Here is a 15,619-nt window from a genome sequence, read left to right as displayed (position 1 = left end):
ATCAAATATATCTCCATACAAAACCATCAATATTAATAGATACTGCACAAAGCTTCATTTGGTTGAGAATTCATTTTATTCAAATAACACCAGTTAATCAGTCATGTTAAAACATTTATGAAACCACAAAGTAGAATGATAAATACAAGTTAAATACTTGTGATAATATAGCGGAGAGGCCATGAGTCGCACTGACCTCTCCAATATCTACAGCCTGATATATACATATACAAAATAAATATGATAAATGTATGTAATAATGTAATACATGTTTAACATCAGGTTAACTTCAGTTTCAAATAGGATGATATGAATAACATCTCAGTCTTCACAACATTGAATGACGGATGGACAAAAAACTTATTAATTATATTTTAATAATGTTGGATAGCTAAAAAACAAATAGCCTCAGCCCTGAGGGGGTTACATAATTTCAGAGTCAAAATCTCATTATTTCAAAATGTCCACCAGTCATCTGGCGACACAGTCTTTCTAACATAACTTCTACTTCTGAGAAAATATTAAGTTTGCACTAATAAGTGCAAAATCCACTTAGATTTGATCTTCAACTGTTGGTTGATTCAGAGGATCCACTGAAAGTTCAAGTATTGCCAGGGTTTATACTAAAATCATTGTCACAGTCCTGTTTACATCCAAATACGATAAAAACCCAACACCACAGTGAGACAGGTGAACACTGAACCTGTTAAAAAGAGGGGAAAAAAACAGGTCAATCATAAGACAACTCTCCTCGATAAATTACATTTATAGATTATTATTTACTTCATTTTTATTCTGCCATATGTTTGACAATTTGAAAACTCAGCTTCCTCTAGTTAAAACCAGGGCTTTCAAAATGAGCACATTTTAATTCTGAAATTACATCACCTGTTCCTTTATTAATATGTATTACAGTATTACAAATGCATCTACTGCACTCAACGTATGAAGGAAATCATTTGCATTTTTCATCTTTGTGGCTTCTGTGGGGATTACAATTCCCTAATGGAAAGACCCTCTTTAAAAACAGTTTCTTTCCCTCTACAATAAAATATTTAAACAAAAAATAAAAATAAAAAAGTAATTATTTGAGTTGTCAAGCCTATGAATACTGATTCTACATGAAATTAATTCACAAATGCCATGTCCTACCTGCAAGGTATTTTATTGTGTCTAGCTTATGAGACTCTAACATGGTTTTCAAACCAGCCACTTCAGTGTCTATTTTCATGTTGGTCTGGGTTAAGTGACGTTCCTGCTCTGCAGTCTGTAAAGAAAAAAAAAAAAGGAAATTCAACACACACATGAAAAATAAGACCTAGCAGATCTTTATGACAGACAGTTAAAAAACTTTTATAGACTGAAACAGAAGCAGTGTGCTTCTAGTTGTACTTTAATAAAGCAATAAGAAACATGGGGAACAGTATACTGGGTTATGCAGTAACAGAATACTGTACAGTAGAACAGTACTGTCTGTTCTGCTGTGAATGTACATTATGTAGATTATCATGATCTAAAAATTAGATATGATAAGACAGGAAACCTGCTGTAGGTGTAATGCACATATACAAACCATTTCCATTATGTCAGTTCGCGTTTCTAGAAGCTTCCTCTCATGCTCTGCTTTCTGAAAATGATAAATAATGTTTTATTTAGAAGAGAAAGACAAGGAATGATCTGTCAGGTTTACAGTTTCTGTGTAATAGTGTCTCTGTCTCATCTCTCTATAAAACTGTACAATTCAAACATCACTGATGTGTTCGTGAAGACCTTCTTTTAAAGTTTGCATTAGTCCTTGAATTCAGCATGTTTTTATATCAATAACAATGAATTACCTGCAGTATGAGTGCACTGAAAGGTGTCAAAAATAATTTTATGACATTTAAGTCATCTTGATTTTAATCAAATCTAAGTCAAGATAAAAAAAAACTAAATTAAAAGCAAAGTTGACAGATCTCCAATTTAATTTTCTCGAATACTTACCAATTCTTTTACACGGCTTTTCTCCAAATTCATGTCCAAAAGAGTGTCTGAGCGCACTTTATTCATGACATCCTGCAAAGGAGATACACAAAATAATGTCACAACAAAACTATTGGTTAATAAATACCTCTTGAATGAAAAAAAAGATAATAAAACATTTCTAAAAGAATACATCTACCATAAAACTAGGATATAAATGAATTGGAGTAAATCAGAATAACCACTTACAGCCAGTTGGATCTTGAGCTGCAATAACTGGATCTTGAGTTTCTGTTCAAATAATGAAAATGTTAAGTCATGTAATTAAAAAAAGAAAGAACAAGACACAGAGGCATAAGGAAATGTGAACACAAACAAACCGTATAGTACATAGAGTCATTCATCTTCCTTCTTTCAGAAAACCTGAAGCATGAATATCACACAGTCTTCCACATTTGTATTTGCTGGTCTGATTTGTATTAATGATGCACTTTGTTCTTAATTCAGATGACTGATTTGACCATTCAGTGGTCAAAAGCTGTGTTATATTTGACCAAAACTTCAATTAAATATTGACTTCAATATACTCGGTCTATAATTCAGACGTTTTTTCTAAAGTCTGTTTATGCACATGGGTGTAAATTCAGGGACTGTCAAGACAACCAAGGACGGAAATGCAATGCAACATTCACTTTTGGGGGACAGCTTAAATGACCAGTTTGTAGGATTTAGTGCCATCTGGCGCTGAGCTTCCAGATTGCAAACACCTTGCGTCACTCTCCCCTTCCAAAGAGCCAGTGTTTGGTTTGACTGTCGCAGGCTACTGAAGAAACATGGAAATGCAACGTGAAAGAGGACCTGCGCTCTCTGCAGATACATGATTCTTATTTCCAGGTGATTATACACTAATGAAAACATACTTATGAACTGGGCTGGGTAGAAACGGATCACATGTAATAGGGATTATGAAATCAGATTTACAAAAAATAAGTAACTATAATCAATCCACATTACAATTGAAAAACAAAAAGAATGTGTAATTGCATTATAGTTACATTGTTTAAGTTTATTTGATTACATATATGTTTTAAATGTGGCAATTTTAAAATTCTGAAACTATTTTCATGATAATCATTGTTCTATTCGTTCTTTTTTTTAGACAGGAGAAAAACAAATCCTTTGCAAAAGTGAATTTTATTTGCATTGAAAATGTTTTGATATGTTCAAACCCAAAAAATTAATATCTGTGTAACTGAAATTTTTGTTGCCGTGTCCTTTTTTATAAGTCTCATTTTTTAAAATTTTGATTTGGCTGGTGTATACTTTCGATTTCTAATTTTGAAGTAATCCAAAAGTACAAATCCCTCTCATACTCCAGTCCTTTAAGCCTGTTGATAAACGGGTGTTACCTCATTCTCTGTCAGTAAAGTCGAGAACTCGCTCTTCTCAAGGATTATCATGTCCTTCTTTACCGCCGCTATTTGAGACATCACACGCTGCAACATGATCTCCTGGCAAAATCACACACCCAATACAAAAGTTAAAGACACAGACTTAGTACGGCCAAAGGAAATTACTCATCTGGATACAAAAAAAGGCAAGTGAAACAAAGAATACTAACTTCTTGAATGTTTTTTCTAAATTAAGATGGTAAAAAGTCGGAGGAACCACTGTAACTCAGTGGCCACCGAGGCCACTGGTTCGACTCCCTCCTTGCTTTCCTGTCATATCTTCAGCTGTCCTATAAATAAAGGCAAAAATGCCCCAAAACATTATCTTAAAAAATCATATTCTTGATTTTTCTTATTTGCTTTCTCTGCCTACATTACAAACTCAATCTCAACACTGTCTAAATACTGAGCTGCACTCTGTTTTGCAGAATTAATATCTCTTTTCCACCAAGTGACAAAGAAACAACCATATAAAGGAGAAATGTGGTGTAACTCACTACCTCATTTTCAAATATATAATCATATTTTTGTTTATTATTTTAATGTGCTGCTATTGACATGTTTGACATAAATGTGCTGAGGAGAAGAAACAAAATGACCTTTACAGGAGCCTTTGAGTGATGCACAGAGGAGAAACAAACATGCTGACTCAGTGCTTACAGTAAATGTACAATATACAATCCCTGCAGTCTCACCTGCTGCACTTTGGTGACCATATCAGTATAGATGACCTCCATGTTAGAGTTTGTCATCCTCACCAGCACTTTAACCATCACCTCTGCCTGCTGAGTAGTGAAGCCTGTTGATGGAAAAAACCTGATTCATGAGGAAGATCAACAGCTTCTTATTAACAGAGCGGAGTAAAGTAACAAAAGAAGCCTGACCATTTTCCTCAAAGAGTCGCACCACTGCGTGTGTGTCAAAAAACAGCCTCCCGCGTTCAGACGTTGGTACACCTGCTGTTTGGTTCAAATCATGCTGGAGGGCTGTGACGGAGGTACTCAGCTCTGAAATCAATGATAAGAGGATGGTAGTGATTATTCAGAGAATCAAACACTACCTGGACACTGGAATGGGAAGTCACTGCATATTTTAACACTGTTCATTTTTCTATATCTATGTAACTTCTGTCTTCAAGCTTTTGTTAAGAGATGGAACTTAATGTAAATGGAAGATTCTCTATATTTGCTGTCAGCAATGGTATGAATTAAAAAATATATATTTATAAATGTATTAGGGCTGCACGATTTGGTAAAATAAAAGGTCTTATTATGATTATTTTGATTGAAATTACAATGGCAATATGCGTTACAACTAGTGGAAATGATCAGTTGTGCAGGTCTGTACAAAACAAACATCTGGAGAACAAGATTTTTCGGTTTGGTCATAGATGCAGCACTATAGTACCTCATTATAATGCTGATTTCTGACACGCTTTTCAAAAAATTGCAATTTAGGTTTTGGTTCTGCTATTGGATACTGCACTTGGCCATATTGCACTTTCACTGCAATTAATTGCGCAGCCCTAAAATGTATGCCTTTCTGCCACAATATACAGTATATGTACGTATTAATGACTATAAGTAAAAATGTTCATGTAATGTACAGTATATTTGCAAATAATATAACTGTAATTACTACTTTTGACATTTTCTCATATCCTTTTTATTTTCACATATTTTGCATATTACAAATACTTATACACTGCATATTGCATTCATATAGGGTTTATACCATATATATATTTATTTTAAAGCATAGTATGCAGCATTTCCTTAGAAAAAACAAGATTTAAACTCACTTATATCCCACTAGAAGTGTGTTGTGGTGGCTGTATCTTCCCTGCTTTCTGCCGGTATTTTCTCATCTTCTCATTATTTTTGCTGAGCTCAGGATGCTTTACTCACCCACAGCGTTTGTATTTAGCATCCTGGAAATGAGTCAGCTATTTGTCTGGTGTGTTTATGAACAGCTAGAACAAATCCTACTGATTGTACCTTAAATAAACATTTAGAATTTAATATTTATAATTACTGATAAACCATCGATTCATTAATTGCTGTTAGGAATTTCACCGCTTAAAAACATATAACTCGATAACACGTGTTTTATGTACCATTTTGTGTACCAATTATTGCTCACAGTTAGGTTTGGTCTGACTTGTTGGGAGTAATTGAGCCTCATTTGACATGTTTTTTTGTTTGTTTTTTTGGCAGAGCCATTTGTTGAACAAGTAGAATAAGTGCAACAGGACAGGAGCTGTTTTGAGTGAGAGCCTTATTATTTTATTATTCTGTTTGGTTAAATTGTTTGTGCTGCATGAAAGAATGTTTCACATCACTAATGTGCCACTAGAATTGTTCAAATATAATTTAAACTGAGAAAAACCTTAATAATGATTGATTAGTTGATTGTTAACATGTTCATCTATCTAACTTATATGCACATGTATGCACATGTACTCATATTTAACATTTTAAATGAGAAAAACAGAAAAAGAAAACGATGAATTCCAGCACACTGTCAGCACTGAGTTTATTAGAGATACAGTACAATGAGTCTGAGTCATGGACTCTGTTCGGCATATTACAGGTATTAAGGCTCATATGAATGGTCTCAAACAAGATCATTAATTTACTCATTGTTAAAGATTGATTTCTGGGCGTGCAAGTGCATGACAACAAAGACAATGTGTGTGGGGAAGGACAGGTTAAACCAAACTCACAAATGTCAACCACTTTATGAAACACTGCTATTCAAAAACTCAACAATAACACTGTGTCGTGGAAACACTTGGAAAAATGGGAAGCCATGTGGCATATTATGTAAATAAAGTGTGGGATGTGGGCAAAGGTTTATTGAAAACATTAAGCACCAGGGTCTGGTTTTAAATAAATATCTGAGCTGAGGGTTACACAGCTGGAACTGATGAAGTTAGCAGAAACTATCAAAATAATGACTTAGTATCTTAAAATAATAAGTTAATATCTTAAAATAATAACTTAGTATCTCAAGATAATAAGTTAATATCTCAAAATAATGACTTAGTATCTTAAAATAATGAGTTAATATCTCAAAATAATGAATTGGCATCTCATAATAATGACATATCTGAAAATAATGACTATCTCAAAATAATTACTTAGTATCAAAGTCACTATTTTGAAAACGTTTCTCATTATTTTGAGGTACTAACTCATTATTTATTATCAAAAAAGCTTTTCATTAAAGTGACTTGCAGGATGTTTTTTTTTTCATCACATTGGCGGAAATGTGTTCTAATAAAGTAAACCCTAAAGTGAGATGGTGTTTTAATCTGATGAGGACTTTTATTTTGAAATTCACAAAAACAGACGCATCAAGTGACCTCATGTAGACAATAACTATGTGTGACACGTCTAACTGGCTTTGACTTTGACTGATAAGAATGGACTGAAATTGAAAATGAAAGTTTCGCGGTGGGGTATTCTAAAGGGCAAGTATCTATATAAGAAAAAAAAAAAGTATCTATATAAGGTTTTTTTTAATTATAAAGAAAACATGGTGACTCATGTGGGATGCTGTGTCACGGCTTTTAAGCACAATTTTGGGATTAAAGTAGCTCTTTGACATCTGTCGTGTATCTAGATGCCATATTTACGCCATTAGAAAAAAGACCTGGTTACCTCTTGCTGACATGTGTGTAGGAAGATGCACGACGTTCAGTCCAGGAGCTCGCCTCCTGCTCCACAGCGGCTTCTCAGAGGTGCTGAAAGGTGGAGTGATGATACACTGAACACATCGTGATGTGTTTACTGCTGTCTCACTCGTCAAGGTTGTGGAAAAGATCGATTCCGCTGGTACACAACCGCCAACTCTGTCTGGATTAAAGGAAAGGTCGTACCACCTCTCTGGGTTGTTGACCCCTAAAAGTTTGAGTCGCGAATGACACTGTTTAATCACCATTGTGTTCGGCAAATAGCGAGGCTGTAATATCTGTACTTTCACCCACTTCTGTGACGCCCTTGTGCGCCCTGTCATTAAGTTAGACACAATGAGAGGCAGAGATAAAAACGTGCAACTCCCAAACGTCCGGTCGTACTCCTTCAAAATAAAACTCACGACAAGCTAACAGGGCATATTATGCTATGATAGTTCCTATCAACCATCACAACCAGGGTACCATTCATTTACTGTAACACAATTAAGGATGAGCATGTGTTACCTCTAATGCATGGGTAATTTGGGGTAGTTCTTTGAATATTGGAATTTATATTTTATTAAGAATTTTCCACCTGCTTGGTGTTATATGTGTATTTTTGCTTTTTAACTGTATAGTTTAATTGTTTTGCATGTATACTTTCACAAATAGATTTCTTATTTTGTCATCTAACCATAAGTTGTTTTTTTTATTATTATTAATGATCAGTTGAATCATTTGTTCATTACAATTTCTCGTGATGTAAAAATCAATTTGTTGCTTATATGCTGGTGATTATGAATCATATCTCTTGAGCTGTCAAATAAAACAATAAGCTAGTTATATCACAAGATCACAAATACTGTATTTTTCTTGTGATCATTACAACAACAACAATTAAGGTCATAGTCGATCAAGCAGTCAGTTAGTTTCTTGATTAATTGATTAATAGTTGTTTGCCTATAAAATGTCACAAATGGTGAAAAACGTTAATCTGTTCCCCGAAGCCCATGATGACATCCTTCAAATGTCTTGTTTTGTCCACAAATGAAATATATTCAAATTACTGTAATAGAGTAGTAAACCAGAAAAAAAAAATCTAATTAAGAAGCTGGAATCAGAGACTTTTGATTTTTTTTTTTTTTTTTTTTTTTTGTCTTAAAACAATTACTCAAATCAAAATCCAAATAGTTGCCGATTAGTTTAATAATCAGTTAATATCTGATTATTTGATTTATCATTGCAGCTCTAGATCATTATAGAGTGAAAGCAATAAATTAAACAAAAGTCTTCTTTACTAAGACTTTAGCCTTCCACAGTAAAGCTGCATTATTCATAATTTAGCAGAAAAGCATACTAAATAGCTACTACTAATAAGGAGTGTGGTTTTACTTACAAGGCGCCTTTTCTCTATTTAAGCATCATACAAACCTTTACATTATCTCACCTTGTATGGGTGTATAGGGTTTGTATGATAATTTGTCAGAGTGGACATGAGTGAGTGCTAAGGCAAGAAGGCGGTAACTTTGCACAATGTATCTAAAAGCCACAGGCTAAAAAAAAACAAAAAACAGGTCAAACCGGCTAAAAGACCAGCTGCTCAGTCTGAATTTAACCCTCTCACTGCCTGTATTAGTGATTGCCTTTAAGAGCTAATAAAGTTATGCCTATACTCATACAGTATCTCACAAGCCATCTAAACTTTGCAGACTTGCATAGATTCAAACGGTATTTATTGTTTCAAAGCTGATGAAAAAAAAACAGTAGAATGAGAACATTTGTACGTTTCCCAGTTCTTTGCACGCAGTTTTTTTTAGTGCTTTGCTAAGGTGCTAATCAGTAAAAATGAATGGAAGACAATACAGTGTCATCTCAAAGTTGATTATTTTATAATGCATAACTATACAGTGTCAGTTTTCTACAGCACAGATTATATACACAATAGGTAACACTGAATCAAAAAAGCATCAGTCATTGGAAGTTAATATTTAGCTTATTACAGTATATCAACTACAAAGCATCAGCACCTATGTCTTTCTGACTTTTTTTTTTTAAATCAGAAATTGTTCCTTTCGTTTATCACAAACTAGTCAGGAGAATGTACTGTACAGAACAAAGGGAAAATATAAGTTATCTTTTTACAGTTGAATAAATAAAATCAACAACATGTCCTATATTATACTTTTTCAGTTCTAACTGGCAACCATGTGTTTTTCTTGTCACTTTGTTCAACAAAGATAGTTCAAAGTATATGGCAGCTTCAGATTCACTGCATTAAATGGCAAACTGGTTTGCATCCAGATTTATTAGCAGACATGTGATCTTATGCACTACGCTGTAAAAGTAAACTAAAATAGTTTAATTATCATTGTAATTATTTACTTTACTGCTTGTGTCTGGACTGCCTTAACATTTTAAGTTGACTGAATTTGAAAAGACAAGATGAGGTAATTTTGTAATGATTCAAAACAAATAAACTTGATATTAATTCAGTTGCAGTTTACAAAACATGTTTAATAAGCTCAAGATATTAAGTAGAACCAACAACTCTTCAGTCACACAGAGGAACATTACAAACAAATTTGATTTCCTTTTACAAAGAACTATGCTTCTTTAGAAACTTAACTGAATTCAATTCATTGTTTTAAGTCAAAAGATTTCAGATTAAACGTTCTGAAGCATTCATAAAAATAAAAATGAATTAACTTATGAATAATAATTATAAGTAAAACTTGTGTGTTTATCTTGAGTATTTTTTTTAAAAGAGGATTTGATTCATTATATTCCTGTGTAATTTTTTACAGTGTAGTAGATATTTTAACTGCTATTCCAAAATGTAACCGTTTTTGTAAAGAGCATCTAAGAGATAACTACTGTACTTGCAGTAGTTTTTTTTTAATTACTGAGCATTGCTGAGGCTTTACATAAAAAATAAGTTGAGTGTTTTAAGGTTTTTGCTCATGAGAACAAGACAATACAGACGGATAAAGTGGCTGCCACCAAAATAATAGCAAACAGCACTAAGAATGCAAAGATCTGACTGCGTTGACACAGTGGCTGGTATCCAGGCTGCTCCTCGTCCACAGAGAGCAGAGCCAGGGAGGCGCTGTCCGTGCTGCTGAGCGGGTCTGCGTACTGGGGCCCGTGGGGCTCCACCATCCACCGCAGCACATTCACTTTCATCTCCATGTCGTCGATCATGTGGTCGAGTTGGCTGATCTCCTGCTCCATGGTGCTGCGCTCCTGGCTCTCTAGGCTGGCAGGGAGGGATGGCGTCTGAGCTTGGTTCAGGTCCGGCAGACTGAGAGCCCGAGCTGCTACCTCAGTGCCTCCTCCTGCATTAAAAAAAATTAAAATTACATCATCATGTATAGGAAAAACTGAAGAAACAAAGCTATAGACTAAACATTCCTCTTTGGATTATTAAAGGCTCTAGAGCTATAAGATTAGTTGATTGATCTATTAGTTGTCACAAATTAGATTAATCACCACTATTTTGATAATTGATTAATCATTTGGAGTAAATTTTTTTGCGGAAAATGTCAAAATTCTCTGATTCCAGCTTCTTAAATGGGAATATTTTCTGGCATGACCAGCATTTTTCATCATTTCTGACATTTTATAGACCAAACAACTAATTGATTATTAGCAAAAACGTTCAACAGATTAATCAGTAATGAAAATAATCTTTAGTTGCAACCTTGAAGGACTCCTCTTGTTTATGCTGCACTGAAATAGAGTATATTTATAGTGAATGAGGTTGACATTCATCCTACTGCTTTCATATCATACAATAGTTTATACAGATGATGAGTACAGATGATATAGTATTTCTCTAGTGAGTATTAGAGATAAAAGATGTGTATTTCTGGGCTTCACAAATGTAAATGTTGCAGGGAAACACACAAAGCGTGGCAATAACAGAAAAATGACAACACGTCAGCTGTAGCGGATGGTCATAAATGCACTGCATAATATAACTGAATTTTATGTACGTATTTAACAATAAATAGTAAGGACCCAAGAAACTCTTCTGAACCTCATGACTTTGAGCTGCAAGACCATCTGACTTAGCGAGACACATAATAGTTGTCCCGGTAATATGTATATTTACATATCCTCACAAATAATATAGACCCTACACTCAGACCCTACTCTGTATTCAGCTGCCATACACCAAGATAATGCAGTCTTATAAAGTCTCGTAGTAAATGTGCTCTTCATGAATATTGTAATATTTAGTTTCTGTTGAAACTGTCTTAGAGACAAATCAGTTTAACTGTATAAACTGTATGATATAATATCAGTTGCTACAAAATTTACAAGATTTTTGAATCCCGTTACTGATATTCAATCACAGACAACATTTCGCCTCACTAAATGCCAGCAAACAGTTATTTGCTGTGATGTGAGGATACAGTGGCATCCTGAGCAAATCCGGTCTGATGCAAGTCTGTGAGTCTAATGAGTAATTTTCTCATATTACAACTAAACAGTGCACTAAAATATGTTTCTGGAAACATTTAAGCGATACATGGGCAATACAATAACAGAATCTTGATCCATATTTAACAGAGTTTTATGAGTAGTGTGTGTTCAGATGCCGTGTGTTCAAAGTGAGCATTTGTTTTGGTCTGAGATGCTCGTGCTGCACTGCGACCTGTGATAATAGTAAATTCCCTGCTGAATATATCCATTAAAATCCGACTGCTGACCACACTACTCAGATGACAGTGGTACTAGACATACCACATGAGATGTGCTCAAACAAAGAAGTGATGCTGTCCTCCCCTCAGGCTAATCTGAGCAGAGAGAGCAGAAGAGAGGCAGCAGCTCCACCAAACACATCCTCCTCTAACAGAACTGACAGTACTGGTCCTCACTTTCACTTCAACAAATGTCTCATAAAGGGTTGATATTTTTTAATCATTTAGGGTATTGTTTTGTCACTTAAATCTTTTCTTATGCAACTTAATTTTATAAATTAATTTAATCATGTTGACAGAGGAGCAGCTGATTTGCAGTAAGTGCTCCTCCTGAGATGAAGTAGCTCCATCTAGTTCCTCTTAAGCAGTGGTGCCCAAATTCTTTCCTACTCTGGGTGGAGGGCTGTGAGCCGAAAATGCTGATGTTACATAAAATTACATTACATTAAAATATATTTTATTGCAAATGTACATTCTAAATCTAAAATAAAATTTCAAATAATTCAAACAACAGTCTTTAACAATAATTTTATAAATTTGCTGATTGTCAAAAAAAACATCCATATTCATTTTGTGAGAAAAAATTTAAAAGGAGGGACACCTTTCTGACAGAAAGAGTATAAGAAAAAGCTTCTCCCATGCCATGGCAGGCCAGAACAAAGACCAAACGTATAGGTATAAACCTGGCATGGAGGGAAATTGCAACATTTACAACATTTTCACATGAAATGTCCATTTCCTTAACTCTCATTTCAGTGAATCAGGCAAAGACATCATCGCTCTGTTCACACCCAAATAGCAGTAATAGAATTATTTCACGTATTAGAACTTAAATATTTGTTGTATTATCTCTAATGAGTTCATATCAGCTTTATTTCCTGATGTTTTTTATTTTTCTCATGTGCTTCCTTTGGGTAATCTACCTCTTGAGATACATTTTCCATAAACAAAGAGGAGTTCTGGGTTATAATTTACCTTGTAGGCCATTTTGGACCAGTGTATTAGTGTTGGCCAGAGAGAAGATGTCAGCCATGTTGAAAACTTTGCACATGTCGACGTGGAGGAGCTCGAGGCTGGAGGAGAAGGCCACCCAGAGGAGCTCCATCTCCTTGCGCTGCTCCTCAGGCAGGCTCTTGTCTCTCAGGTGTGAGGTCAGATGACGGCAGATGGTCACGGCCAACGTTTGGGCCTTTTCTCGCGTTTGTCGCAGCTCATCCCGCAGCTGCAAGCTGTCCGTGCACCCGCCAACACATGAGGCCAAGTGCCGGTAACATGCCACCACCTGTATGCGGAAAAACAAAGACTTAATTCTGCTAATTTAAATGCAGTCCTCATGTAAAGATGTGTGCTGCTATTCAAGACACTGCTGGAGTTGCTTGTGTGTGTTTATGTGTTTCATTGTCCTTGCTGGATCTCTAAGAAATGGTTACTAGTATGAGCAAACAGCTTGGGGCTGTTATACTTCAACCACTTAGACCTGAATACACTGATCAATCCAAAAGCTTGTAAAAGAAAAAAGTTAGTGTTCAGGTTGCCTTAAAATTCCTGTGTGATTTTGTTACAGTGTAAACACGTCCCTGCTGTGCACATCACCTGATCAAATGTACACTACACCACTAATCACTGTCAATGCAGCTATAAGCCCTCTGAAGAACTGTAAACTAGTTAACACATTAATACTGTAAATCTGAAATGTGTCTTTAAGACACTTTTAAAAAGACGACTCTGAGAACATCAATAAGCTAGAAAAATAAATTAGAAATACAATAAATATCCATGTTGTATATCATCTGAAGCTGCTTTAAAACAATAACTGTGAAATGTGTAAAATAGGATTGTTTCAGTTTTATGATCTAAATACAGTAACAGTGTTTTATTAATAGGTATTAGCTCAGCCCTGGAGGATTAGCAGGTGCGGTTTCAATGAAAAATAATCATAATTATGAATAATCTCATTATCATTGATCTATTTCTAGATAAGCCAAAACAACCTTGTGCACTCACAGCGTGGACAGATGAGAGAAGGCAACACCACTGTGATAACTATAGGTATCCAATATTATTTTTTGATATGTGCACTGTATACATTATTTGCATGTCTCAAACCATAGAAATTTGATCTTAAAATAAATCTCATATCATTTTTTGTATTTTCACTTGTTCATAACTTGTTAATTTAGATTTTTCTGCGTATCATACCAACACAGTATATTTGCTCAGTTTCTCAATTTCCCACTCAAAGCCCTTGTATATAACTTGCCACATTATATACAGTATGCTTCTCGCCATCATTTTTGTTGCAATGCACAGTGGCTCACTGAATTGAAATAACTTGTATTATTTTCTTTAGTTAGGTTTTTTTTTAATGTGTTATTCATATGTGAAACTGTTGCTATGATACTCAGATGCCTCTGGAGAATTAATAAAAAACATTTTAATAATGATGACACATCATATGTCAAAACTTGGTCATTCCTAACAGTATATTTGCAACAAACAGCAATATAGTTCTGTCTAACCACCAAGAAATGTATCATCTGCATATCAAGCAGGAAATCAGTGATTAAATATGGAGCAAAATGTGACTGTGGACACTTTTTCTTCTCCCAGTGAAATGAATATTCCTATATATAAATTACATGCCATTCACAGCAAAAAATATTGTCGTGGATTACAGCTCAAACAACTAAATGACAACATGCCAATAACTGAAAAAAGCCAGACGTGTTCATGGTTATCCAACATAGACTCTACAGAGACGCAGTGGACCAAGAAATTCTTTTCAGCGAGAGTGCTTTTTTTGCCACAGGGTGAAAAAAGATGCTTGGACGTCTTGTGTTTGTTTAGTCTGAAATACTAACAGAGTTAACAAGAACATAGTGAGGATGATTTAATCGCTGAAGCAAAACATTTGACTTTTTCCCACTTTTTATAATATAGAACTTCCAATTCATAAGTGATTCTACAGTATAAGTCAAAAATATCTGCATTTACAGAAATAATACAATCATCCTCACAGGTTTTGTTGTGACATTAAATGCAGGAATACAGCAGAATGATACCAAAGCTTTCTTAATGTTCTTAACAATTGTAATAGATAAAAACTGTTAAAACTTGGAGCAGCTTACCTTTATCAAAGACTCCACCAGAGCCTTTCCCTCAGCCAAAGCCTTGTCTGTGCCGACTGTGCTGTCATCGCCCACTTTGTTATTTACAAGTGGCATGAGGATGACTTGTCCAGAGTCTCAGACTCTGCCACAGCAGGCGAGATTTTGGCCCAGCGGCCCCTTCACTCCTCTGGCTGCCCCTGGTCCTCTTCCTCCCCTGGAAGATGCTTCATTCAGTGGCTGAGGGTCGAGGCAGACTCGGCCCCAAAGCCGCATGATGCATTGCAATACTCCACTCCGGTGACCAAACTGCAGTCACAGGTACCAAACATGCTTCGGAGGCTGAGAAATGGTCCCACAAAGAGCCAGAGGTGGGGAAGTCAAAGTGATGAGGAAAAAAAAAGTGTAATAAACTGATGTAACTCTCAAGCAAGGTGCTAATCCTGTGATTGACCCCTTTGGACTGACGCAGGCTTAGACCAACAGCTAATCTCATTAACTATCACTGAGACCAGAGAGATAGAAGAGCAGCTGGCTGTCCCTGCCACAATGGTCCTTTCACTAACTGAGAGGAGGCTGCGCTCTGTTCACCTCACGCACACCACGCAGGATACAACTCACGCACTCAACTGTAAAGGCCAATATGTTACAGAACAAATATGTTATTATCATGGTCTGAATTGCATGCTTCCTATATTGCACTGGTTAAGAGCT

General features: G+C 35.3%; 2 protein-coding genes across 2 annotated transcripts; both read right to left on the bottom strand.

The window, feature by feature from the left end:
- Positions 1-367: 367 nt before the first annotated feature.
- On the bottom strand, positions 368-7,512 carry mcur1 (mitochondrial calcium uniporter regulator 1). Its single transcript, XM_084747112.1, has 9 exons — positions 7,079-7,512; positions 4,298-4,420; positions 4,109-4,212; positions 3,372-3,473; positions 2,212-2,253; positions 1,984-2,055; positions 1,574-1,627; positions 1,153-1,267; positions 368-703 (listed from the first exon to the last, which is right to left on the bottom strand). Exons 1-9 carry the CDS (start codon positions 7,431-7,433, stop codon positions 648-650), a joined length of 1,023 nt encoding a protein of 340 aa, XP_084603238.1. The 5' UTR covers positions 7,434-7,512; the 3' UTR covers positions 368-647.
- Positions 7,513-9,790: 2,278 nt separating this feature from the next.
- On the bottom strand, positions 9,791-15,454 carry rgs9bp (regulator of G protein signaling 9 binding protein). Its single transcript, XM_084747440.1, has 3 exons — positions 14,927-15,454; positions 12,774-13,080; positions 9,791-10,427 (listed from the first exon to the last, which is right to left on the bottom strand). Exons 1-3 carry the CDS (start codon positions 15,020-15,022, stop codon positions 10,051-10,053), a joined length of 780 nt encoding a protein of 259 aa, XP_084603566.1. The 5' UTR covers positions 15,023-15,454; the 3' UTR covers positions 9,791-10,050.
- Positions 15,455-15,619: the final 165 nt, after the last annotated feature.

Source organism: Lutjanus erythropterus, chromosome 21, assembly GCF_056507025.1.
Source record: "Lutjanus erythropterus isolate fLutEry1 chromosome 21, fLutEry1.hap2, whole genome shotgun sequence".
NCBI classification, from domain to species: Eukaryota; Metazoa; Chordata; class Actinopteri; order Lutjaniformes; family Lutjanidae; genus Lutjanus; species Lutjanus erythropterus.
This window is presented reverse-complemented; position numbering and strand designations above follow the sequence as displayed.

Coding starts and splice junctions, on each gene's coding strand:
- mcur1 (XM_084747112.1), bottom strand. CDS start 7,433: ATGACAGGGCGCACAAGGGCGTCACAGAAGTGGGTGAAAGTACAGATA. Junction 3,474..4,108: donor TGGTCACCAAAGTGCAGCAG/GTGAGACTGCAG, acceptor TGATTTTGCCAG/GAGATCATGTTGCAGCGTGT. Junction 2,056..2,211: donor AGCTCAAGATCCAACTGGCT/GTAAGTGGTTAT, acceptor TCTCCTTTGCAG/GATGTCATGAATAAAGTGCG.
- rgs9bp (XM_084747440.1), bottom strand. CDS start 15,022: ATGCCACTTGTAAATAACAAAGTGGGCGATGACAGCACAGTCGGCACA. Junction 13,081..14,926: donor TGGTGGAGTCTTTGATAAAG/GTAAGCTGCTCC, acceptor TTCCGCATACAG/GTGGTGGCATGTTACCGGCA. Junction 10,428..12,773: donor GGTCCAAAATGGCCTACAAG/GTAAATTATAAC, acceptor TTTTTAATGCAG/GAGGAGGCACTGAGGTAGCA.